The sequence below is a fragment of the Dasypus novemcinctus genome, chromosome 16 (genome assembly GCF_030445035.2).
Source record: "Dasypus novemcinctus isolate mDasNov1 chromosome 16, mDasNov1.1.hap2, whole genome shotgun sequence".
NCBI lineage: Eukaryota > Metazoa > Chordata > Mammalia > Cingulata > Dasypodidae > Dasypus > Dasypus novemcinctus.
The window spans coordinates 24,539,233-24,566,377 of NC_080688.1; the positions used below are offsets into that span (position 1 = coordinate 24,539,233).

The following is a 27,145-nucleotide window of genomic DNA, read 5'->3' on the forward strand; positions in this document are numbered from 1 at the left end:
AAATCCTGAACTGAAAGTTAAGAGGTTTTACATCTCTCATTGTCATAGCACAAGAACTGAAGTAAGAAAAGGCTGAGTTTGCTAACTTACAGAATGTGTAGAATCATACTGCAAGAATTTAGTACTCAGTTTCCATGTCCTAGTGTCTGAACTATAATCAATCATATTGTGGTCCCAAATTTTTAATTAGCATCTTGGCCTTCCCATGATGGGAAGTTTGTTCCCCTTGACTGGCTAAATAACTTATTCTGGGCAGATATAGAAATAAGTACCTCATAATGATTACACTTTCTTGTTAAGTTACAAATACATTTTAAAATCATTGTGGTATATACTTAAGGTTCTTGAAACATTATGCAGAATCCAATCATACTAACCTTTTTCTTTTAAATGTTTAATTATGATTAATTTGAGAATTTAAAAGTATTTGAAAATCTGAAAGTTTGATTTTGAAGGTTAAGTTTAGGCCTCTTAAAAGATCTGGGAGACTGAGTTACATAAAAAAAAATTATAAATGTAATTAGAATGTTTAAACCTTAAACTCTAAGGGGATTTTAAATAACCAAGTCTGTACACAGGATTAATTACTTAGGGGAATTTTATTCATTGTCCTTGAATATTAATTAGAAGCCATGTAAGTTCTTTCTATGAACAAAAGTCTCTCGGCCTTTAAAAACACACACACACACACACACACACACACACGGAAGACCACAAAGCACAGAGTATACTGAGGTGTTCTGAAAGACCTAAAAATTTGTACTGTGTCTGAAAACCACTTCTTCTTCTCCATTATTTCCGTCTTAATCTAGCTTTCATGAAATCCAGTTATCAAATTTCATTATTGATTTCCATTCTATGAAAGACAGGGACAATATTACATGGTAAGCACTCAATAAAATCTGATTAAGCTTAAGTGAATCAGCTAGTAATTAAAGCACTAATTATATATAATTGTAAAACAATGCTACTTTTTCTTAGCCTCACTTAACTTTACTTAACTCAATGAAAGAATTACTCTCTTGGAAGGTATAGGAAAGTCTTCCAGCTCACCAGGGAATAGACAGCATGGTATTAGAACTGTATGCATAACAACTGGACAGATGACTGGGATCTTAACACATACCTGACTCCCAAGGAGCAGAACATGAAACTGAAGATAACAGGTAAAATACTGCTCTTGTGACTCAAATGATATAAATAATTAACAGATAGTGTCCTGGAAAAAAACAGGAAATTAACAAGCAAAGCAAAATATGAAAAAAACAATCATATTCGTATACTTTCAGGTTTTTATTTTCATAATTATCTTCCTAGAGAAGCAATAATCTGTATGTCCATAATATTTAATTTTCTACTCATCACAGAGCTAGAAAAAAATAAGCACAGATTCCATATACAAATATCATATTCTGCATATGTACAAATAAATCAATTTAAATATGTTTTGTAGACTGACTTCTTATAATGCAACAGAACACTGTATATTAGATTCAGAGTATATTCATGCAGACTTCCACTGTGGGAAAAGGAATGACACTAGATTTCTGAGCAATAATTTTTTTGTTGTTGTAAACACCACGTTTCCCACTTCTGACTATAATCTTGGGATCAAAGATTTATGCAAGGGAAAATATAAAATACAATAAATGAGGAACAAATACACTAAGAGACACCACATAGAATAACCCAGATATCAAAGAACTATCCACACAGTCCTGTGTATTAGTTCTTAAAGTTGGGCAGGATGTGTGTGAGGGAGGCTGCACTTTTATAAAGCCATTTGTGTTGTTTAAGGCTCAGTTACACTGCTGCTATAGAATGCACTGAATCATTCCTCTTTTTAAAGTTTTCAGTATGTAAAAGAGTAAAACTAAAAAAGTTTTTCTGAAGTGCGTAATGGGTAATAAGGTCTATAAACAGATAGTCTAAAACATCTTTAAAATACTACCAAAATCTGCTTAAACAGATACATAAATGCTCATTTGAGCTAATTAATAAAGACTCCAAAAGTTTGTTTGGATCTAAAGAGTACAGCAGGAATAATGGGGTAATCGATGCCTAAATATAGCTTTATTCGGACTAAGTAAATTTCAACATAATTATTGAAAATGAGCTATTAGCTGAGGAACTATGCAGGTAACTTAAGGAATTAAAACATAATTTATTAGTATTATGTACCAGTTCTTCAATAAAGATACTAATATCTACCCATCCAAGCACACACCTGTCAAATGAGTGTGTTATTCTGTCTATGCTCTATCATAGAACCAAGTGTGACTAAAACTACTACTGATACTCTACCTTAGTGTTATCAGGAAGTCTAGCAAAATTGAGCCTTCTCTACCTACACTAATAAGGGATGAGTCTGTAAAGAACTAGAGACAGGGCATGAATGAAGAGGACAGATCTGCTTGCAAAATGCACACTGCTTGTGTTTAGAACCTCTTTCCAATTAACAGATTATCAGATAGGTCTAAGCCACAGGCTGAAAAAGAAATGCTTCAAAAATAACATTTTAGCAAGTAATTAAAGGATTAAAATATTGGTATCAAGTATTTTAAATATATGTCTTTCAAAAAATTCTTCCCTTTCACTTAAATTTCTGTAGTATCCACAAATTTCCATGTCAAGCAATGGTCAAGTACTTAAAACTCGGAATACAAAATTACTTTGGAGGGAAGAAATACATATATATAGGACTACTGGAAACAATACTTAAAACTTAAAATGCATAAAAGAGGTCTTCATTAGCTCCCATTTAGTCAAGAAATAAATGGGTTTGGAGAGAATCATTCTTTTTTTAAATGAGAGAAATACCCATACTTCACAAAGAAATGAAAGCATCTATAGAATGAGTTTAATAAACTACCTTCAAAATTTGCAAACTCAAAGATCTTAAATGCATCTTTTATTGGACTAAAATAACATTTCAAGGTTCAGAATATCTTTCTGTCCCAATCTCATCCTTGAAAAGATTTAATAATTTAAATAGGGGATAAATTTCTTTTTCAAAACAAAACAAATTTCTAAAATGCCAATTGTTTTTTACCGGTAAATTTCATTGTTAGCAGCAATTACCAAATAAAATGAAAATTCTCTAAAAATCAATTTAAGATTCCAAAACAAAAGAATACATATGCCTATTGCCCCATTTCTTTAGAATGTCTAGAATTTGATTGCAAATTATGCATTAAAACATACAATTTATTTTCTGTTCACTCCTCCTGGTGTCTCAGAAAAGCTATTATCATGGAGCAAATAAAAAGACTTCACAGGTAGAGGATACAGATGAGTCATCCGGGGAAATGGTAACTAAAAATCAGTGTTCGTTAGCATTCAGAATCATGACTGCAGTGAATTATGGAATACCCTCAAATAAGGCCCCAATCCCTGAAGTGGCAGGTCAGAAGCTTTCCTTTCATTTTCTTTCTTTTCCCTTTGGCAAAGCAAAACACTAGCACAGTCCTCCTGAGTATTCATCTTCTTCCTCATCAGCAGCTGTGGTGGGGACGCCATCAGGCTTGGCCTGGGGGGTTGCTGGTGATTTTTTCTTGACTCCCCCTCCTGGAACCACCAAGCTGAGGCCCAGTTTAGCATACTGTCAATGATAAAACATAGTCTTAAAAGCTGGATAACTGGAATCCCTATACGGGATGCCTCCATACAGTTATTACCTATAAAAATACAGATCTTAGTGCCCTACCCCCATGAAAAAAAATACTACCAGTTAGATTTTTTTAAATACCCCAAAACACAACATTGCCCTGTTGTCTGATACCTAATGACCATGATATATGACAAATACACAGCTAGTGAAAATGTAAGTTATATACCACAACTGGAATCTGAGACTGTATGGACATGTTAAGGTACATTTGTAGTACTAAGAAACAAGGTCTGCTAAGTAAATGAAGAGTGAAAGCTAGGAATACATTTAAAAAACTATAAATAAAAATTTTAAAAACCTTTGTAAGAATTTATCTAGAAAAAGTTGGCTTCTCTGCATATATGATTAAAAAAATTGAAGATCTTAAACTGATCTGATACCATGAGACTCTAAAGCTACAACACTCAATCAAGAGATGCTCACAATTCCTCCAAAATGGAAAATAAGAAAAAACAGAAACTCATATGTAAGGTTCACTTTACATGAAAGGTTTCATGTGAGGTTATTTCTCACACACTGATGCATCTATTCTTCACAAGGGTCCTGCAAGGTAAGTACAATGAGCTCCTTTTTTTGAGATGATTAACTGAGGCCTAGAGGTATTCAGTTAATAACCTGCAGTACACAGCTAATTGCCAAAGAAGTAGGATTCCAGTCAGTCTACTATTTATTACTAAGGCCACTGCATGATGGGTGTCTTTCAGATAGCAGGTCTAAAAGAAAGTTAATAAAATAAATAAAAAAACTGCATATGCAAAACACAGTTAGATAGACAAGTAAATGATTGTAAACCTATACAGTCTATATCCCATGGGAGGTCAATGGAAGTGGTAAGTTCCTTTGAGTAGTAGCTTGAGGTGAAAAAAAGATACAGAAAATCTCACAAGTCTACAGGAGAAAAGTAATTTCAAGATGAAGGAAGAAAGCTAACCAAAAAAGCCCACTTACATCATTGTCCATGTACTTGAAAAGTGGAGAGTTGCAGACCTCTGACACCTGATCTTGGTCTTGCTGGTCATATCCTTCAAGAAGTTGTTCCAGTGCAGCACAGTCTTCACTCCCATTAAATCCAGGTATGCTACAGTAAAACAATTCACAGTTCTTCACCTTTCCCCTAAAATAATGGTTCTCAACCCAGGATGGTTTTGCCTCCCAGCAGACACATGGCAAATGTCTGGAGACACTTCTGATTGTTACAAGAGAGGGGTGTTATTAGGATGTTATTAGTATTAATGGGTAGAGGGCACCACAGGAAAGTCCCAAAACAAATAATTATCCAGCCCAAAATGTCAATAGTGTCAAAAAACAGATAAATAAAAAACTCTCATTCTGAATTCTGATCTTCCTGCAACAAACAACACCGAACTTTTTCCTTTTTTTGGTTCTTTTTTCTTCAAAGGCAAATATAATAAAATAATTATTTACACCCATGGAATCCCCAAGAGAAAAGCAGAGAACAGAACTTGTAAAAATCCTAATGTAACAGCTTTCATGATTATGAAAATTTAGTTAAAAAAAGTTTCATAACCAGGAACATTTGTCTAGTCAGCAATCTTAGTTTAAAAAACAAATGTTAAAACTACAGGTCAAGGTAAACCCATCCCACACCTTACCTATAGCTTTCCCTGACACATCTTTCTGCAGCCACGTAGTCATTTCTGTGTAGATGGACTAGGACTTGAGCAATTGTTTTCTAAAACAAAAGAGGGGATCATGGTCCAAATTTTTATCTATTAATTAAGTCAATTTTCTGGTCGTCTTAAAATATCTGGAATTTAACTTTCAGTCTTGGTTTGTAAAGAAAGAGATTTATAAATTTTGCAGTAACATCCACAGGATGCCTGAGGGAAAATACACTAGAGTAATACTTCTCAAACTCTAATGTGCATACAAATCACCTGGGAATTATGTTGAAAGGAAGACTGATTTCATAGGCCTGAGATTCTGCTATTTTTTAACATGCTCCCAGATAGTGCTGATATGGTTAGTCTGAGGAACACACTTTGAGCCAAAAAAACCTTAGAACAACCATCACATTTTTAAGAAAATTTCTTTTAAATCTCTACATAGGTTTAATCCTGACAGGGGAATAAAAAGAGGTAGCACCCATAATTCCACAATTACACTTTAGAATTCTTAAAAAGACACTAGGAAAAAGATGCATGAATAAAAAGTCTAGATTAAAAAAAAAAATTTCACTTACATGTCAACAACAAAAACAGTAGTAAGTGCAAGGATATTACTGATATGATCTTATCAGCAAAAGAGCTCTTCATAAAGTATTTTTCAATCATTTTTATCTCTAGTCTTGGAATAGGATAATTTCTATTATCTATTTTCAGGTTTAATGAGTCTTTTATCACCATCTACAATATGAGATTAAGCCTATCTAGGGCTTTATTTCAAATATTGTACATTTCATTTCTAAAATTTCTACTTTATAGTTTCTATCTTTCCACTTATTTCAACAGTGTTTATCTTTACCTCATGGAGTTCTGTCTTTATCTGATAATTCCAACATCTCGGAGTTGTCACCACTTGTTTATTTCTCTTGAAAACTGGTATATCTTCCCAGTTCTTTGTATGTCAAATAATTTGGGGTTGTATCGTGCATAGCTGTGAATGCTATACTGTATAGACTTTACTATAACCCTCAGGAGAACAGTGGTTTTGTTTTAGAGGGCAATCATCCCAGTGAGGTTCATTCACCCTGCATGTTCTGCCTCCCTTTGAGTGGGCAGTGGTTCTTCCTAATCATAATTCAAAGCCTCTGTTGTGCAGCTTTATGTCTGTCCTATGCATGAGCCCTGTGGGGATTAGTGGGAGTATGGGCAATGGATTAAATCTTATTTCAGTTCTCAAAATTCTGCACTCCTACTTTGGGTTTGTCTCACACATGCACAGTCTGGGAATGAACCCAAAATACTATGCGGGCCCACACACAAATTTAGGGAGTTCCCTTATCCCATTCTCTCCTTTCTGGAATTTTCCCCTTGCTCTTTTGATTCAGCTTCACAATTCCTAGGGCCAGAGAGATGGTTTTCTTCTTGGAGTTTTGGCTGCCTATGCCACTATTGCAGTTACAGCTCCACAACTAGGGTCCACCCTAGAAGCAAAACCAGGAAAGAAAAAAAAAAGAGTAGGGACATTTTCCCAGTTCTTCTGGTTAGAAGAATAGGGTTCTGGTTGCTTGAGCATCTGCTGTCCCACTCCATTACTGAGAGCTCACTTCAGGGCAATGCCATAAGAGAAAAAGAAAGAAACCTGGGAAACTCACCCCCATATTGGATGCTTCTCCAAATATTTACTCCCTTCCACAGTTTACCTACTTTTACTTACTTTTCAGAGTTCTCAAGAAGTTGCTTTTTGTATTTTGTCCAAAAGTTTTAGTCATAATCAACAGGAGAATTATGCTGTAGTGGACTTACTCCATCTTGCCAGAAATAGAGTTCCATCATGAAAATATCTATATTATCTTAGGTTACACCAATATGAACAAAGATCTAATGTAAAGCCAAAAATGAGCATTTTGAAGAATACCTTATAACAAGTTGGATAATTCTCAATTTCCTTATAAATATTTTTTTCTTTCTGAATAGAGAGTGCTGCCTCATCAAACCTAAAAACAAAGCACACAAACAAACATAAAACAAGGCAGATCTAAATGATTTAGAGGAATGGTCACCTTGCTAGTATATATTACAGATTTTAGAAAAAGAAAACATCAACCATTTTAGCAACTGTTCCATAATCAATGTTGCCATTAGTCCTGCTTATCTTGTCTTTTCCCTCTCAGGCATTTTAGCTAACAAACCGAAGGTACCTAAGAATGGGTTATCTCATTTGGGGAATTTTGAGTTTGGTTAGGATCACCTGTTAATCAGTTTCTGTCAAATTCAACAGGCTGCCTTGTATTAAAGAAAATCCTCAATTTAACTGTTGCAACTGAAAAGCCATCTCTGGATGGCCAAGAGCACTCTCTCCCTGCTGAACAATTATTTCCCCCTCATCATTACAAATTGCATTGCTGCCTCAGTTGCTCCTAAATCCATGGAGTCTAACAGGTAGCATGGAGGGAAGACAAGTTAGAAGGCTAGGAAAGAGTCCTTCCTGCCACCTTTAATCTTCAGCATTCCTTTTTATTTTTAATCCACTCTCATACATTTTCCCTTTCTTCCATTCCACCCAGATGGCAGAACTCACCAAAAATTTTCCCCAAGTCCCTTCCCCTTTCTCACCTCTCTGCACCCTAATCCAACCACAGCCTAATCAGGTCCTCATCTCCTTAAGTTCTAGTACATCCCTAATTCCAGGACTCCCTTACTAATCCTTAACTCCTGACTGGACAAATTATGCAGTCTTCACCCAATTTCTCTCAGCCCAATGAACAGTGTCAGAGGACATGGTAGCAGCTACCAGTGGCTTGGCTTTGGGAGCTCAACACTCCGATAGCTAAAAAGGGAAAGTAGTCTGTCTGCCCTGTTAAGGACATAGTGGAGAGAGTGGTGCTGCTGTCATCCAATTAATTTTTTAAATGTTATATTTTATGTTCTATTTTTCTGTGTGTTAATAATTATCTTAAAAAAAACATTTGCATATACACAGTGACTTGGTTATTATAATATTGCTCCTTAAATTGAGCAATTTTTTCTCAATTTTGTGGCTTGCTCTGACAAATTAGTACTTCAAAAAAAAATTACATTCATTAGAGAAAGGATTCTGAATTTCCAAAATCAACTCAATAAATGTTTAGATAAAAATCAGTTCATAATTTGGTGTGGCAGAAGAATTCTAAGATGGCCCCTAAGATTCCATTCCCTCATATACATTCGCTATATACTCTGCCCTTGAGCATGGGGCACAATCTCTATGATGGGATATCACTTCTGTCATTAGATTACCAATTAGTTGACTCTGAGTTAATTAAAAGAGAGATTATCTTGATGGGCCCAACCCAATCAGGTGCACCCTTAAAAAGGACTGAGTCTTCCTGAAATTGGAGAGCTTGGGAGTCAGAGAAATTCATTCCTGCTGGCTTTGAAAAAGGGGCAAACCACTATGTTGCAAGCTGTCTATGGGGGCTACAAGACGAGAAGTGCAGGTAGCCTGCAGGTACTCAGTCATACAGCTCAGGAAATGAATTCTGTCAACAACCAGTGAGTTTGGAAAAGGACCCCTAGCCACTGATAAGATCCAGCCCTATAACACCTTGATTTCAGACTGGTCAGACCTCGAGCAGAGAGTCCAGTTACACTGTGCCCAGACTTGTGACCTAACAAAACTGTAAGCTAACAAATGGATATTGCTTTAAGCTGCTAGCTTTGCGATAATTTGTTACACAAAAATAGAAAAGTGACATGTATCTGTATCATTTGTAATTGCAACCATGAGCTTACAACAGAGCCTTATAAAATAAATTAAATCAGAACATACTGTGAAAGTGATGCCCAGATTATATCATTCTAATAGGAATCTCAGAAGTTTAAACTTTAAAAATATTTAACTGTAAAAGCTACCTGCTCCACATGTGAATTATTCATTTCTTGGCATAAAAAACGGCATTTCTGTGTGCTAATATCTACCTAGCAAAAAAGCCATATGAGAGAAATATTGTGCACTTATATGGACTTGTGGTTAAAATAGTCAACAAAGTTTACTAAAAGTCTGTAAAATTGGCATATAAAGCTATTTTCAAATGTATCCAGGAAATTGTTTGCTATAATGAAACATAGATGACTTTAACTTTCCCATTAGGTCATTTAAACACTCCTAACAAAATAAAATGCTCTCTGGCATTGCTGAAAACAGAATAAATTATCTTCCTGAGGAATTAGACCCAAACAAAACAAAACAAAATGAAAACCCCATATAAATTACATGCATAAGAAGGAAATTATCACGGGACCTCATTCATTCCCAAGCTTTCAAAGGACACCTTCCTCACAAGGGCTCAATTCTTCTTAACCCAATTATCTCCTCAACCCCAGAATATATTTTCAACTACCCACAAAACTTTTCAGCCTTTCATCATATTCCCAACTAAGCTTATCATCGCCACTGTTAAACTAGTTATTTAACAGCATCACAATGGACCCAAAACAGACCTAATTATTATCTTCAACTAGTACACCCATCCCGTCCAACATACACCAACCACCCTAACTTCCACCCCCAGCCCTTTCTGCGTTTGGAATCCAGTGAATGTTTGAACAGATTTGTGAGAAAGAAGTGCTTTTCCATTCCTAAGTGAGTCTTTTAAGTAGCGGGCAGGAAGTGAGGGAATAGAGTAACTGAAAAGGAAATAGAATTCTCCTTCTTGTTGGGAGTCATAGCTAAACTCTGGAAAGGTGATTGGGATTTGGGTTCACTGAGTCACCTACACAGCATGTCCAATCTGCTCAGATCCTCAGATCTTCTCTAGAAAGAAAAGGGATTCAAATCTTAGCTATAAGCCATGATCAATTTGTTGAAAGACCTTTTCTAAGCGTAAACAACAGTACTGTATAGTAGTAACTTTAAGGTTATTCCAGATGCCAGCTAACTGAAATTCTGAAGCACTTCTGAATTATGGTTCTCCAGAAATAAAGGAAAAGCATGAGACTAATATAACAAATAGTTGAGTTATAAACAAATGTGAATTAAGATTTCAAACTTCAGACTCACAGTCTCCTAAAAATGTTTCTCTTAAATACTATTAAATGAGATCCTGACAAACACAATTTTATTAATGACATTGTTCACTAAGCTTACGAAACAAAAGGAAAATCCAACAGGATTCTAGCCTTCTAGGTCCAGCTATCTGTGCCTTAAGTCATGTGTTTAAATATTAAAAAAACAAAAATAAATAAAAACAAAAAACCCCAAAACAAAACAAATAAAAAGAAGTAAACACCCTATTTAATGACATTGGTTGGCTATTAAAAACCACTCAGTTTTCATGGGTGAGTATTTAGGGCATTTTGCCTCTAATGCCTATATACATTATATCCACACACATATATAATCTATTGTTCCTCAAGAGAATTTAAAATCTAACCCAGATGACAGCTGTTCTCTCATGCCACTGGCCAAGTCACTAAGGAAAGCACAGCACAGTGCAAGGTAAATCCTGACACTACACTGTAAGAAAATAGCAGGTCTGTTTTTTTATTTAATTCAATGTGCTTACTGCCTTGTAGAAGTCCATTTTTCTACTGGGGGGAGAGAGGGAAGGCATGTCTATGGCCTTAACCAAAAATATTAACAAGCTATTTCCCAAATTAAAAATATAATGGACACATATGAACACAGCTTTAGAAGACTTGCCTGCGTCCTCGCACTAGGAGCCTTGAGGCTTTTCCCAGTAATTCAACTGCTTGTCGTAAGCGTTCTTCATTCTGAAGGAATCAAAGAAAAGGGAGGGCTGCTTTAAGTAGAAATCTCATTTTTCCCCCAATAATAGTTTTATTCAAAAGTAATAATCAAGGGTGTTAAACACAAAAGCTGCTGGTCCATTTTATTATTCTCTAACAGAAAAAGAAATAGAATTCAGGTGTGAGCATGAAAAAGTTTTTCTACACATTATGAACTTGTAGAAAATTCTTCTACATATTATGAATTTCACAAACATTCTGAGTACTTAAAGAAAATAAAATCAAACTTACCTCAAACACATTAGCTGTCTGTTGATATAACTGTACAGCCTTTTCTGGATCTACATTTTCTATAAGCCTAAATTAGATAAGAAAATTTAACTTACATGAGACAGAAAACATGTTTTACAAAGGTTTTTATTAAAACAAAAAGACAACAGCCTATATACAGAGCTTTGTTCTCCCAACAATAGCTGCACAAACTCACTTTCCGGCTCGCTCCAATGCCATGGCTGCTGTGTCAGGAGTGCCATTCTCTAGATACATCATGCTGGCTTTCTCAATCAGTTGAACAGCCTCTGGTAGTTTCTGCATCTCCTTTTGGCAAAGGATATAGCGTGAATCAGAAAATACATAATCTTAAAAATACGGAGTAAACAATCTGACCTTCAATTATTTTATCCCTAATTTAGGAATGTAAATGACTAAAAAACATTATACAGAAATATGTTTAAAATGATATGCCTTCATGTGGTTACTCTCCTAATCAAGCCTCAGTTCACCAAAGCAAAAATATATTAGTCAACTTCTACACAGAGTTCTTCATCATTTTATAGTTTCAGGAAAACTGTACAAATTAGAGAAACCAAAAATCTTCTTCTTTACTGTTTCTAAGCATTTAAAATCCTTTTGACATTGATGGAGTCCCTATTATATGCCAGAAGCTGCAAACCAGCAGCCCAAGGGCTGTGTCCCTCTCCCAAATGAATCTTGCTTGAACTATTGTATTTTTAAAGCAGATACCTGCACAAAAACGATGTTTTATGGATTCCTAAAAATTAAAAAAAAATTTAAGTCAAATGGTAGGAAAGGGCAGGTTTGCAGTCCCAAATGGTAGTGATGGGCTGGGGCTGAGCAGCAGCAGCCCCCAGATGAAGCATGCCTTCTGGATCTGGCTGCATCCCACCCAGGGCAGGCCTTACTCGCTTCAGATATTCCCCTAGGCCCAAGTTCAGCCAAGTTTGCAACCCTCTTCCATGCTGAGCACCATCAACAGGACAAATCCTTTATCTTACTATTAAACTCGGGTCTCAGCATCTTGTAGTCCTAATAGCTAACATTTCCAAACCAAAAACTACTGGTCTCATTGTACCAACCTCAAAATTTAACTTTTTATTATTTAACTAAGGAGACTACCAATTCAAACTGAAAGATACTATATGAAATTAAGTCATTTATTTCATATTTACTCAAATGAAATGATGTTATTTCCTCAAACCTCAGTGAAGAAAAATAGTTTTTTTCTTTGTTATAAAAACCAAAAGTTGATGAGTAAATCAGAGTTGAGAGCATATGTTGGAGGATATTTGAGAAGGAAGGGGATACAAACCCCGCAAAATCTACTTTGCCCACATTAGTGCCGGAGGATCACTTTACTATTATAAAATATTTTCCCCAAATTCACCTATCCTTTAATTCAACAAGTGTATATTGAGCATACAACATACAAAGCATTTGGAGGATAAAATACAACACAGGGAGCTATCCTTCATAAGTTTTACTCTAGTAGATAAGACGTAAACAGCAGTATGAAGTAAGTGCCATGTAAGTCATATATTTAAAAAATAACTACACTTCCCGCTTTTGCACCAAATCAAGCACAGTTATGAACAGCAGAGGAACAAGCCCCATTCTGTTATCTCTCCATAAAGAAGGAATGGGCTACCTACTTAAAAGTTACACCATTCACCATGGTCTCTTAGAACAGCAGAATGGCAAAGCAGAAAGTTAAAATATGCCTATTTTCAGTGGGCCATGGGCCTTGGTAACCTTATTGCTCCTCCAGGACAAACAGTTAAGAACTTACAAAAGTTGGAAAATGACAGAACAAAGTTCATCCAACAAGTCCCTTTGGATACCCTCCTGCCTCCATCTACAAAGTGGTACTCCTATGCCTTTCAATAGAAAGCAAGTGAAGGTTTGGGAGTCAAATAAGTGAACACTGTTAATCTGAACCATGCAATTCAAAATTACCAATGAGGCCCAGGACAGTGTAAACGTACTTGATTTAAATATGAAACCAGGCCAGAAAGCATTTTCCTTAGTCTGTTTCTCTATCCACGGACTTTATTTTCCCTCCAAACTGGTACCCTGCAAACTCTCAAATTAAACATACTTAAGTAATGGAAATGATAACTTCTGATGAAGATTTGGTCTTGCACAGCTATTGAGGTATAAACTCACTGGCTTACACTGTGAGGATGTTCCCTAATCACTGGCACCAGGTACCTGACACTACCAGATACCAGGGAGCTTCCTAGAGCACAGGGAACCCAAGAGAAGGAGAAGGCCAGGGCAGACCTCGGATTCCTTGACTATAACAGAAATTCAAGTAAGGAACTGCTGCCGATAATTGGACTTTTGTCACCAAGTATCCATTCAGTTGCATGCTTCAGTCAAGGAAAGTTTGATTTCAATGGCTATATAACAGTGTATCATTAAGGAAGCATCGTAATTTACTTCAACATTTTCCTATTACTAAACATTTAGAGAGTTACCATTTTTCTTATAAACAATGCTGCAGTAAACAAACACCTTTATGCATAAAGATTTTCTATTTCTTTAGGGTAGATTCATAGAATTGGAATTCCTGGGTCAAAGGTTATGATAACATTTAAAGCTCTTGAGATATATTATGGCAGTATTTTTCAAAATGGCTTTACATACATTTGAATGTTAAAGTTAAATGCAAACAGCAAAATACAATACTGTGTGTAGAATATAATCTCAGTTTGCTTATGTATAGGAAAATTTATGTGTATGGAAGATAGACTAGGAGAAAAAAATAAACATGTTAAATTGCTAATCTTTAATCTTTCTAGCATTTTCTAAATGCTCTACAATGAACATGTATTTACTTAAAAATTGAATATTAAAAAAATGAGTAAACATACAAGTCATAGAAAAACAAAAGCCTTACTAAACTGTAAGTTTTTAAAGCATTATAATAAATAAGGCAAAATAGCTTTTACCATATGAAAGATCCAATGTATAAATGGAAAGGAGGGTTTTCTGTATCAGTTGCCCCTTGGCATACTTTCAGAGTCAGTGTCATAAAGTACCATGCCTACCTGCTTTTAAGAACCAGAAACATTACAGGTGGCACGGACACATTAGCCAAAATAGTCCATTCAAAAAGAATCCGAGTTAAAGTAGCAAGAGCTTAAGTCTTATGGCTCTTTTTGTTGCCAATGGATATTTACAGAACAAGCAAAATTCTCTTCTTTCTATAACCCATGTATAGTAAGAAGTGTTTAAAGTTTTTACTACATTAAGATATTCCTAGTGCCTCAAAAATAGGGAAACTTTTTTATTTTAGAAATTATGTCCCATTTTCTAATAAATTCTCTAAATTTCACTTTAAAGTTTCCCTATCTTAAAACACCCAGAGAGTACTCTATGGGTCCAATTAGCACTGATTAGAACAGGAAATCTTAATTTGACCTCTATTGCCTTACAGCAAAGAAACTTTTCAACTGCAACATAAATTTTACTTTGTCATCTTGTAACTAAATCATTTTACCTGTTGAACAGTTGTGACAGAACAAAATTACTGACCTTCAACATCATGCCAGCTTGTTCATAGGCTCTGCAAAGAGAATTAATTTCTCTGATGAGATTGTAATTAAGTAAGGGGAAGGAGAAACTGTCTACTAATGATAAGGGAAGTTATCCCAATTAAAATTAGCCCTTTAGAAAGTCTATATTATTATGCAATATCATTTTTTTCTTCTTTTTATTTCTGTGGGCAACAACTCTTCAGTCAACATCAGACATATGAGTTGAAAGGGATTTCATTTTGCATTTGCAAAATTAAATATGGCTCAGAAAACACAAATGACTTTCTATTTGATAAACCTAAAGACAAGTTTTAAAACACATTTCTACAAAGGCAGGAAAAAGCTTCCTGTTTCTTCTTCACAGGATTATTAACTATCAAGAAAGAGGGGGGAAGAAAAGAGATTTTCACTTACTTATTTTATTATAGGCTATTGAGGAAAATATTACACTGAATTTAAACACTGTATATTTTAGTTAGGAGTGAGTTATTTTTCAATATTTAGGTGAAAATTGAACCAAATGGGCATGACTATTCAATTTAAATCAATACAATTCAATAATTATTAATATACAACCCAGAAAAAATGTACTGAAGAAAAGCAACAATATTTAAAACATATCATCTGCAAATACAAGAAAATGTGGAGAATATTTACTTACTTGGCAGCATGAAAAAGGCTGAATAGATGTAATGAAGTCCAAATTAAGGAAAAAAAGAAAAGAAACCATTTCTAGAGATCAATATTTAAAAGACAGCATTAACTAAATCACAGCCCCAGCTGGTTCCAAAAGACATATCCTACAAATACGTAAAGAAAAAATAATTTTTAATGCCTGTTGATGTCTCCTAAAACTATATTTTTTAAAAAAACAAAACACTGATAAAACATCTCATAGATTTAAAACTATTTCCATTATGCATTAATCTGAAGAATTTTATTAAAATGTTAAAGTTATTGTTGCAGAGTGGGTGTACAATGTTCTGGGTTCAATCCCCTGTACCTCCAAAAAAAAAAAGTTTACAAGTGAGATAAAATAATCAAATTTTTTTTAGTCAAGAAGTTTTAAAATATTTCAGAAAAATAGTTTTAAATTACTTATACATCTTATTTGAAATACCCAAGGAAGACAATTTTTTAAAATTTATATAGCAGTTTATACATTTCCATTATCTCTACTACTTCTTCATTGTTCAGCACTTGTCTATTGATTAACCTTACTTCATCCCAAATAAAACTGTCATCAAGTAAACCCAGAAGCAAGAGGAAATAAGTGAGTCACTCTGTTCTCTGCAAACCAATATAGAGTTTATAACCAAACAGCACTCTAAATGCTCCTTCGGTTTTTAAAATCACAAAATTTTCTAATCATTCTCTAATTTAAAAGCACTGTATATCTCACATGTAGCAAATTTATAACTCAAGAAAATGAGTTTCTATCAAAATCATCTAATTGTTTAATTCCTTTTGAAAAGCTATAAAAGATACGCCCTGTTATTCTCATGTGCAACAGCTTCTCTCAGGCAGGCATCTTTTGCTTGCTCAAACTGCTTGGCATTTTTAAAAGCAACAGCTGAAAAAGAACAAAAAAAAAATAGACTTTCTATTTCTAGGATTAAAAAAACTCATATGAATCATTACTGAAATCTGCACCAAGTATGAAGTATTGGAAAATATATTCATTTCAGTCAAATATGTAGGTCATTTAAAACACCACTTTTTCCTAAAGCAATTTGCTTACCTTTTTAAACTTACTTTTTTTATTAAAGCAGTTGTAGATTTACAGAAAAATCATGCAGAAAGTAGTTCCATATACCACCCCTCCACAGTTTTCCCTTTTAACATTTTGCATTAGTGTGCTAGCTCTGCCACAATTAGTGAAGTAATACTATAATTTTTACTATCAATAATTTATAAGTATTTTCAAGTCTTTTTTTTTTTTAAGTTATTGACTTTTGGCAGTAGATCAGTGCAACATCTACTCAAATCAAGAAATCTAACACCAATATATAAGATCTGAGAAACACAGAAAGTACCTACTAAAGTATCAAATAACAGGCAGGTTCTTCAAGCCACAACAGACAATAGTTTACTTTACCAGTTTTATAGTTAGTAATAAAAATAATGCTTTAAAGAGTTAGTTATAGTTTATCTTTTGAATTACTTAGAAACTGAAAACCAATAAACACATTAAATATTGTTACAATAAACCCTCCTTAATGTTAAGATCTTTAAACATAGGTCTAAAAATTTAGCAACGCACTTTGTTTTAAAACAAAGCTTTTACAATGTTTAGCTGTTTGTGAAAAAGCCAACTCATGGTCCAAAGTTAAAGCATATCGTTAGCTGTTGTACAAGTGTCATCATCTGAGCAAAAACAATTATGAGTGGCCCTAAAATATGAGCTTAAAATTTTTGAAAAACTTACCCATGGTTGCTTACAAATAAGCAGACAGAAGTAGAAATCATACCACTTTAAGAAAACATTTTTTAAAACATACTCATAAAATTCTCTTCAATAAAACATTGAAAAGAAACAAAACACTGAAATAATTCTCATCCCTGGATTTTCTCATTTTGCTTTTGAAAAATACATTCAATTGATTAAATGTATTTTGCATAACCCCTTAAACAAAGCAAGCTTTAATGAGAAAATTGGGCCTGATTTTTGAAAACAGTTCATGGTCTCAGAGCATACCAAAAAAAGGGGAAATTTTCCCTCATCAAGGAGACTTGCAAAACTTTGTGCTCTCCAATTACAAAAGTGTCCTTTATAAAGTATCCACAAAATCCATATAAAGTTTGGATTTTTAATAATTTCTCTTTTAAATATGAGATATAAACAACCTTCAGAATGCAAGAGAGAATTTACTCAAGATTTAAATAAAAGTGTTAAAGATTCAGTTATTTCAATTCCTTTATTATCTAGAAAACATTAGGTTCCATCCATCTGATGTTTTTATTTTTCTTTTGGTGATATATTAATACTAAAATGTGCCCAAAAACACTTTACCTAGATAATCTCTACACTAGGCTAACAAATGTGATGAAGCCTATGGCTGAAACACAACTGCAAAATGTATTCAAAATTGCACTATGCTTTATAGCCAAAATGGTTGCAGATATGAGGAAAATAAATTTTTAGTAGATTCCCTGTTACATATTTCAGATTGTTTATATCTTATATTAAATAAGTTTATTAAACATTTATATAGCTTAATGTTATATCTTACATTAAGATTAATATATCTCTGTGAGGCTCATTAAAAAAAAAAGTGCCAAACAACCTGATAATTTTACAGACAATATTGCTGAAGATGAGGCTAAGTTAAAAAAAAGTTAACTTAGAGAAGGTTTATTCAACAACAGGAAGAATAATAGAAGAATAAGGCAAAACTCACTGAAGTAGTATGCCACTGACATAAGTTTAAGAAACACTAATACAGTGACACAATCACACATATATACATAAAATACTAAAAACCTGCATCTGCATACCATCAACCCTACCCTTCATCTGCTGTCATGACAGGGACGTATCAGGATCTCCAACTCAGCCCTCAACATACCTGAAAACAGTAAGTGGAAACGAAAGCAAAGGCTCGTGTGTTTCTTTTTGGTCGTCATTATTTTTACTATTTAGACCTATTGGAAGCATTAAGAATAAGTGTTATGCTGAAATGAAATGATTAGACTACTTTAAGATTATACACTGAAGTGACAGGGATTTTGGTCTTACCTGCTTTTCCATATTCAGAAGCAGCACTGTCATAATCTGGCTTCCATTTCAAAAAACCAGTTTTTAAGCTAAAATGAAAGGAAGACACACTTAATATAAGCTGCCAACCACATTTAAGTCATTATCATGCTTGTAATGGCTTTGTAAGTCATTGAAAAAAATGCCATCAGGCACAAACTATCCAGCCCACTTCCACTGAACTTAAATGCAACCTCATCACTGTTACAGAAGTGGCCTTCCTCTTTTTGAAATGTCTCTATAGTACCCAAACGGAGCAGTGACTCTCAACGTGTGGTCCCAAGACCAGTAGCATCAGCATTACCTGGGCACTTATACATGCAAATCATTGAGCCTGCCCCAGACCTGCTGAAGCAGAAGCTCTGGGGCAGGACACCAAGCTACGTTTCAAGAAACCCTGTAAGCATTAAAGCTGGAAAACCTCTAAAGTTCAGCATAAAGTAAGGAAATGGATTCATGAGACTAGAGCTCTCAGAGGAGAGAGATAGGTCAGAAAGTCATCAGCATACACTGTTAAGATCACTGAGAAGACAGGAAGACATTCATTCAGAGGAGTAACAGAGGGAGGAAGCAAAAGAGGCTGTGAATTAGCCAGTAGCAAAAAGGAAGGATAACAAGAAATAGAAAGGTGTTATGACAACCAAGAGAAGGCAAGGACCACCAATGGCTTCTTAGATGCCCAAAGGACAATCAATTCTGACTCCTTATTTTACTTGCCCTTTGTGAAGTATTTTTTTTCTTTTTAAAAAAAAATTCAGACTTACAATTTAATCTCTCTCAAGTTGAGTGTGCTTAAGAATTGCTAAATAAACATCATCTTAAATGATAAATTTCAATTCAATAACATATGACACTGTTAGTTTCAAAGGAATCAAAAGAACAACTTAAGAGACTGGGAATCCCTGGGAACACCCTTGAAAGTGCACCTTTTAATGTGTGACAGCTGTGTGAAGTGCCTAAAGGCCCTAATTTTTAAGTAACATTTTTTGCCAATTAGATCTAAATTTTTTGGCAATTTTTGAAGCTTATCAAGAATTTTTATTGTTCAGAAAAATAAAATCCTTACATTTCAGTATGTCTATTCTAATCCACAAAATTGAGGAAATATACAAAAGCAAAATTCTAATCCTTTAACAATCCCAAAGCTCTCATTACATTTTGTATATTACCATGTGTTAAAAACCATCAAAAACAAAATACAATCAATTAATTACATCTAGTGTACTATGCATGGAAAGGGACAGAGATTTTAAAATAAAGCAAATCATCCTAAGTAAACTGAGCACCACTAGAGGAACGAGAAGGGACTCTAGTAAATTTAGGTCTGCCTGAAAGTCAATAGAGAAATTCTGTCCTATTAATGTTGACACCAAGAGTTGACCAAGGCCACAGGATCAAATAAAGGGCAAAACCAGCCATCTGTTTGGAGGGGGCTAATTACAAAATTACTTGCATAAAAAAGAAAAATCAAGTCTCTCCTATGCTCCTAGCCCATTATTTCTGTTACCTACTGACCAACTCTGTCTAGAGTCATATCAAACACAGCACATTCAAGTCTGAATCCGGGGAAAGGGGCTTGGCCCAGTGGTTAGGGCGTCTGTCTACCACATGGGAGGTCCGCGGTTCAAACCCCGGGCCTCCTTGACCCGTGTGGAGCTGGCCCATGCGCAGTGCTGATGTGCGCAAGGAGTGCCCTGCCACACAGGGGTGTCCCCCACGTAGGGGAGCCCCATGCGCAAGGAGTGCGCTGGTACGGAGAGCCGGAGAGCCGCCGAGCGCGAAAGAAAGTGCAGCCTGCCCAGGAATGGCGCCACCCACACTTCCCGAGCCGCTGATGACAACAGATGCAGACAAAGAAACAAGACGCAGCAAAGAGACACAGAAAACAGACGACGGGACGGGGTGGGGATTAAATAAATAAATAAATCTGAAAAAAAAAAAAAAGTCTGAATCCAATACCTGCCTGCCCAGTCCTATTCCACCCATCATATAATTCTATATTCCCTCTTGGTTGCAGGCCTCTTCCTCCACTCCATCTCCCACCTTAGAAATCTAGGCAATCTTTCCCCTCCATATCCAATCAATTAAACTTGTCAATTCTATTTGGTAAATGTTGCCCAATCCTGGCCCCTTTACCTTTTTTTTTTTTTTTAAACTCAGGCCCTCATCACCTGTTTTCAGCAAAGGCAAGATTAACAGCCTACTTGGTGGTCTCACAGCACCTTCATGAGAGAGTACCCTTTCCTACTCTGCCCTCCTTTTCCACTCCCCTATGCACCCCACCGGGGAAATTATCTTATCCTTTCTTGTATCTCCACTGTATCTACTACATACTTCTAGCACTTAATGCCTTATTTTCACTCAACCATTTACTTGTAGGCTCTCCTGTAAATTCTACACTCTTGAGTGAGGAAGGAACCACTTTTGTGTTCCCCTTGTACCTAGTGCCTGGTACACACAGCAACAACTTACAGTGGCTTCTTAGTCTGGCCCCAACTCCTCTCTGCCTTACATGTGCTGTGCATTGAGTGCATTTTCAGACCTGAGAACATACTGTATCTTGTGTATAGAATCCCCCTCACAGGATTTTCCCTCCACTTAAAACATTTCTTGGTTTTCAGGCCCTGATCAGCAATCATCTCTGGGAAACCTTCCTGAATTTCCCCAGGCAGAACAATCTCCTCCCTCTGTGTCACCAAAGCACATCTTTACTATGGTCCCTGATACACTTTTCTAATTGTACTTTTGTGTTTGCTCCCACCAGAAAATGGTTTGTTGGGGCACCATTGCACATCAAGAGGTCACATGCGATCTGGAAGCAATGCAGTACAAGGGAAAGACACTGATTTTTTTTTTTTTTTTTACATTGCTTCAGCACTGGCTCTGCCACCTTTCAATTGCAGAGCCTCCTGCAAGTCATTATAAGGTTGCCTGAGCCTTATTTCCCCGATGTAAAATGAGAGTATCCATTTGTAAATCTTATGTGAAGATCTTATATTCTGTACGGGAAGCACCCACCACAGAGAAAAATGCAGTCTACATTGTAGACTTTCCATTATCCGTAACTGCTTGATAAAAACCTGATACACGCCTAAATGTACTGAGGGGAGTGGGGGAAGAGGATGGTCCAAAGAAATAATTAAGGGGAGTCAGTTTAGCCCCACAAATATTTGTTGGGTGCTACCAGAAGCTAACAGAACAAACACACTAAAGGATAAGGCGCCTAGTTCTTGCCCCCAGGTCTAGTGGGAAATGACAAGGGTTCGCCGAGGAATTTCAGTGTAAATCGGAAGCCCCTCCCCCAACACACGGGAGTCTGAGAGCAGTGGTTCTCAACAGGGCGAAATGGTCCCTCAGAGGACATTTCTCGTTGTCACAAATGGGGGGAATGCTACAGGACAGCCCTCACCACAACTAATTATTGTCTAGGGTGCTCAGGCTGAGGCGGCCTTTTGGAGGAAAAGCAGCGGGGAAAGGATGAGGGGACAGCGCTGAGTATTCCTACCCAGGGGACAAAGACCACTTCCGGCGGAGCGGACGACCCGCGCCCCGTCGCCACTCGCCTCTCCGCCCTCCTCCAGCCCACCAAGCCCTGAGTAAGGGCCGCCCGGGCCCCGACGCCAAACCAGAGGCCGCACTGCAGTCTCTCACTCACTATTTCTCGGCCTTCGCAAGGTGCTCCAGTCCTTCGTTTATCTTTTGCGCAGCCATCTCCACAGAGCGACTGCAGACACGACAGTGACAGAACCCAGCCCTGGGGGCGTGGGGCCGTGCTGGAGGAAGCGGGGCCGCGCGGCGCCGATGGGCTACGGGGGCGCGGAGGGCTCAATCCCGCGGCTGCGCGGCAGCTGGCTGGGGAGCGACGTCGGGAAACGGCGCGCAGGCGCGTAGAGATACAGTTCGCCGACCGCTGCGCCTCAGGCGCAGGCGCAGGCGCCGAGGAGGTGATGTTTGCTAACGTGGTGGAGGTCGTTGGCAGTTTAGCTCATCTAGATATTTCTTGGGCTCAGCTCTAGGCGCCGGGAAATCCCCAGGGGACACAGCAGACAGAAATCCCCGCTGTCATGGCACCTTGCTTTCTCAGTCCTGTGAAAACGGTCTGGATCCCCTTGTAGAGTTAGCTGACGCTATATTCTAGTACACCCGAAGCTTCTCTACCACAGCTATAATAGTGTTCACTCATTCATTCTGCCTTTTGACCAATTATATGTCTGTCAGGACGCTGCTCCCAGGGGACGCAGTGTCGAGTAAAACATACTGTCAGCCCTGATGACTATCAATCATTCCTCCAACAGTACAAGCTGGGATAAGTGTTCGGAATGAAAACTTCAGGGCTTATGATGGATTGCAGCGGTCTAGTAGAAATAATAGCCAGACATAACGTTGGCTCAATTCTCTGTTAGCTCAATTCACGGTGACTTCAGAATCACACAGATGATTCTTGCAATACCTAAACAGACTCTCAGTTTCTTACCTCCAAAGATCTTTTCTTGCATCCAGCTCCAGTGCTGCCATTCATACCCAAGGTCATATCCTTCACCTTACCAATTAATAATAACTGTATGCCCTCTACACAGTCAAAGTCAAGCAGCTTCACTTTACCCCCTGCCATTCCAGTTCATTCCAGTTCATTCTTACTAGAACCAATCATTTTTCATCTTTGAAGAAACGCTCATCCTTCTATGCCCCTGCTCTTGTTCCATCTTCCATGCTGCTGAGCAACTGTCTGTATTTGCCTGGTTAAAACACTCACCCTCCTTCAGATGGCTTTCACACCTTCCTTCTTGAAACTCCGAACACAATGTCCCTGCCTATCTGCCAACTCTTACTTCTTGTTTCATAGAAAATAATTAGAAGAAATCTTCCATTTGGCCTCACCACCACATCTTCCAATCTACCTTCATCTGTTCCCAAATACTCTCACTCTTCTCTGGACCTCTTCTTTAATCTATTTTCACTCCTTATTTAGTCTCATGGGTTTAAGTGCCACCCTGCATGAGGTTTCTGATCATTCTTTTGGCCAGCCTGGGCTTCCTTATTCAGAGGCAGTGAAATTTCAAGAGGGTGAAAGCAAAAGCTACAGGCCTCGCTCCAGACTTACCCAACATCACTTTGCCACACTTTATTGGTCAAAGAAAGGCACAAGGCCAGTCCGGATTCAAAAGATGGGGAAAGAAAGGAGCTGAAAAATACTGTGGCTGTGATTCCCAATCAGCTACAATGCTGGGTGCCTGTTGCCAGTGCCTATTTTAGGAAACAGGAAAGCTTTACACTTTAAAGTGAAATTAGTCTTTATAAACAAGCAGTGCCATCAACCTCTAAAACCATTGAACATGCCCCAAGGTTTACCTAAGGCATCTAAACCAAAAGTCTATAGCCCTCTCCTCATTCTCCCTTATCCAATCTTACAAGAATTGAATAATTGTTTACTGAGCACTGACTATGCGCAAGGCACTGGTCTCAAGCATCAAGGATAATTGTTGAGCAGAGACTGCCTGTCCTCATGGAATTTGTGCTCTGTGAAGGGACACAGATATTAACCTAACTTTACTTAAGCATCAACAAAGAAAGAAAGAAAAAGATAGAGCAAGCCACAATAGCCTCTTGGCATCTGGGGGTTCTATGTTCCAAAATAACCTTTCTCAAGGATAAGTGGTGTAAGTACAACTGGCATTCATGATAAAGGGGTTGAGAGAAGGGAGGAGCCAGGATAATAATATGACACAAATACCTTCACTTTTGTCCTTTTCCCCTTCCCTTCCTACAGTAAGATTGGAGTAGTGATTGAGCAAGGACTTAAATTGGGAAGCTGCCCTGCATGAACTCAGATGGGAAGGACTGGACTGAACGAGGAACAACTGAGATGTGTGGTTTTTCAAACTAGATCTGAGAGCCTAACTCAAGCCTTGGCAATCCATGAAAATAATTGTTGGTATCACTGCATCTGTCACCAGAACCTAAGCAAAGGTTTTCTTTGTACCTTCAACCTATCTTCCGTCTTCCTTCCATTCTTCTAGACCATCTCCTGCCTCCTCTCCTGAGCCTTTTCAGACATTTAAAGGACCCCAAGTGACCCCATCTGAGCTCATGTCTGTTCCTCCAGTTCTAAAATTCCTTTTCTTTATCATACCTCAGTAAAAATTTACATCCTCAAATGCTCTGCCTGTTTTGGGTCTCACTAAAGTGATTCACGTCAAAGTGTGAGTGAGGCTTAAAACAGATTATTGACCTAAATCTTTCTCAAATGGTGGCTTATGACTTGGTGACTTTTTGTGTATATACAAACCTGTCCCCCTCCTCTAGTGTGCTGCCAGGAAGCAAAGTTCTTGGACCCAACTCACTCAGTTCAAGGATCAGGAAAATAAAGGGACTTTGTCATTGCTTAGGAAGAGAATTTGATTGGCCAGGAACTGTGACTATTTCAAACCACAAACCATAAATGAGGGAAGCACAAGGGCTCCTAAATCATTAAGTTTTGTTTAATTACTAGTATCAGAGCACTGTTTCTTTATATATATGTATGTATACGTGAAATAAATATAAATATAAATTGCAAATATACTGCCACTTTTAGATTAGTTTTGTTCTGAGACCAGGCCCAGGAGTACAAAAATATCTCTCTGGAAAATGCATTCTGGGTTAATGAACAACAAACTTAGAAATAAACTTTTTAAGTTTATAACTGTTATAACTTCATGGGTTCCTCTCCCTGAACATAGGATTTCTGGAAATTGTTCTTGTTTTGTTAGATCAAATATGATAGAAGCCACTATGATCTATATATTTTTTGGATTTATTAATAAATCCACTGATAAAAATCACCCCAAATGCTATTAGATTTTATGGAGAATTATTTCTCCAGATTCATATGTCCAAATGCCTGCTCATTGGCTCTACTTAGAAGTCTACAATCTCTGTGTAAAAAGAAACAAAATAAAATAGAGTTACCATGGCCAAGAGATTTAAAATGGGATGGGGAGGTCATTCTGGAAATTACTCTTAGGCCAGATATCGCAAACTGCCAAAGTCTGCAAAGCCTTAAGCAACAGTGCTCCCCAAAACCCCAAGGACATCCCGACACCATGAAACAAACCACAAGATAAAGAACTCAGTTAATTGTCTAACCTGAAGGACAATTGGAGTACTCCCAAATACCCACCAACCACAAACAACTCATCTTCTTTCTCTTCAAAAACTCGTGCCTGAGAATGCCAAGTTGGGACGTGATTTGAGGTGCTGCCTGAATCTGTGCTCCCCAACTTTCCATTCTAAGACCTCAAATAAACGCCTTTGCTGCCTTGCATGTTTGTTGTTATTTCTCTTTTGACACTGGTCCAAATCTGAACTTTTCAATCTTCCCCCAGTTCCTCCTACAGTCTTGTGCAAACTGGCTGATGGTAACTTACCCTGCTCATTCCCCAAATCCTTGGGTGGTCCTTGACCCCTCTTTTTCCTTTCACACCCACATGTAATCTGTCAGGAAAGTCTGTTGACTCCACCTCCAAAGCCATTCAGCACACAGCTGCTTCTCACTCTCTCTGTGGCTACCCTATAGTCTGAGCCACCCGTCCCTTAACATAATAGCCTCTGACAGAGGTCCCTGCTCTTTCACACAGCAACCAGAAGGACCCTTTTCAGATATAAGTCGCTCCTCTCCTCAGACCCTTCCAGTGACTCCCATTTTCTTTCAGAGTAAAAGCCAAAGACCCGAGACTTAATGGGAGCTGAGCCCCCCACCAGCTTTCCTTTGGCCTCTCCTCCACTCAGTCACTTGGAAACTTGGTTGTTCCCAACCATGCCAGGCACATCCCCGCCTTAGGGCCTGGTTTTAGCCTTCCCTCTGCCTGGAACCCTCTTTCCCCAGAGAGCATCTTAACTAATTCCTCACCTTCTTCAAGTCTTTGCTCAAAATTTACCCTATTTAATTCTGCACCCTGCTCCCTCTCTGTCCTCCAAGCTTTCAATTCTTTTTTTATGCTCCTTTCCCCCCAGTAGTACTTGCCACTTTTTACTGGTTTTTTTTGTTTGTTATCTGCCATTCCCCAACTAGAATTCGAGTTCCCTGAAGCCAATTATCTTGGTACATCTTGTCCACTGACGCATTCCCAATGTTTAGAACTTTGTCAAACATAATAGGCACATGATTTATAGGTGCTGAGTAAATCAATGAATTACTCCCTTGTACATACTCCTGTAACACCTTTTTATATTCTCTGATGGTGTTTATTTGGCAGCTTGTATTATGGTTGAGTCCATGTCTGCTTTGCTGCTAAATTGTCTTTTTCTTCTTTCTCTTCTCAGAACTTAGTGCACTGCTACATATGTAACCAAACTCCATGAACGCTTACCTGAAACGCTTGCATTTTTACAGAAGATCGCTACGAGAGAGAGGATGAGGGCATTTGGGAGACTGAACCCTCAGGAGCCTGAGCTGCGTTGGGGTGATTCACTTTCCTTGCTGTCTGCTTTGATTTTTCTGGACTTTCTCCTCATTTCCCTTGGTCTCTCCTGCTTTGCCCTTCACAGA

At 37.3% G+C, this 27,145-nt stretch overlaps 1 protein-coding gene across 1 annotated transcript; it reads right to left on the reverse strand.

Moving 5' to 3' along the window:
- Positions 1-1,274: 1,274 nt before the first annotated feature.
- On the reverse strand, positions 1,275-23,191 carry NAPG (NSF attachment protein gamma). The gene is made up of 12 exons (XM_004450933.4): positions 22,274-23,191; positions 18,601-18,668; positions 16,350-16,434; positions 15,523-15,540; positions 14,860-14,890; positions 11,510-11,619; positions 11,314-11,380; positions 10,976-11,046; positions 7,211-7,289; positions 5,284-5,363; positions 4,619-4,748; positions 1,275-3,601 (listed from the first exon to the last, which is right to left on the reverse strand). Exons 1-12 carry the CDS (start codon positions 22,327-22,329, stop codon positions 3,458-3,460), a joined length of 939 nt encoding a protein of 312 aa, XP_004450990.1. The 5' UTR covers positions 22,330-23,191; the 3' UTR covers positions 1,275-3,457.
- Positions 23,192-27,145: the final 3,954 nt, after the last annotated feature.

Bases quoted from the DNA above. Each gene is read 5' to 3' on its own strand.
- NAPG (XM_004450933.4), bottom strand. From the start codon at position 22,329: ATGGCTGCGCAAAAGATAAACGAAGGACTGGAGCACCTTGCGAAGGCC. The intron at 16,435-18,600 runs GTAAGACCAAAA...GTTCTTTTTCAG, and splicing joins TTCTGAATATGGAAAAGCAG to CTGTTGCTTTTAAAAATGCC. The intron at 5,364-7,210 runs GTATTCTTCAAA...CTTTTGTTTTAG, and splicing joins ATTATCCAACTTGTTATAAG to AAAACAATTGCTCAAGTCCT.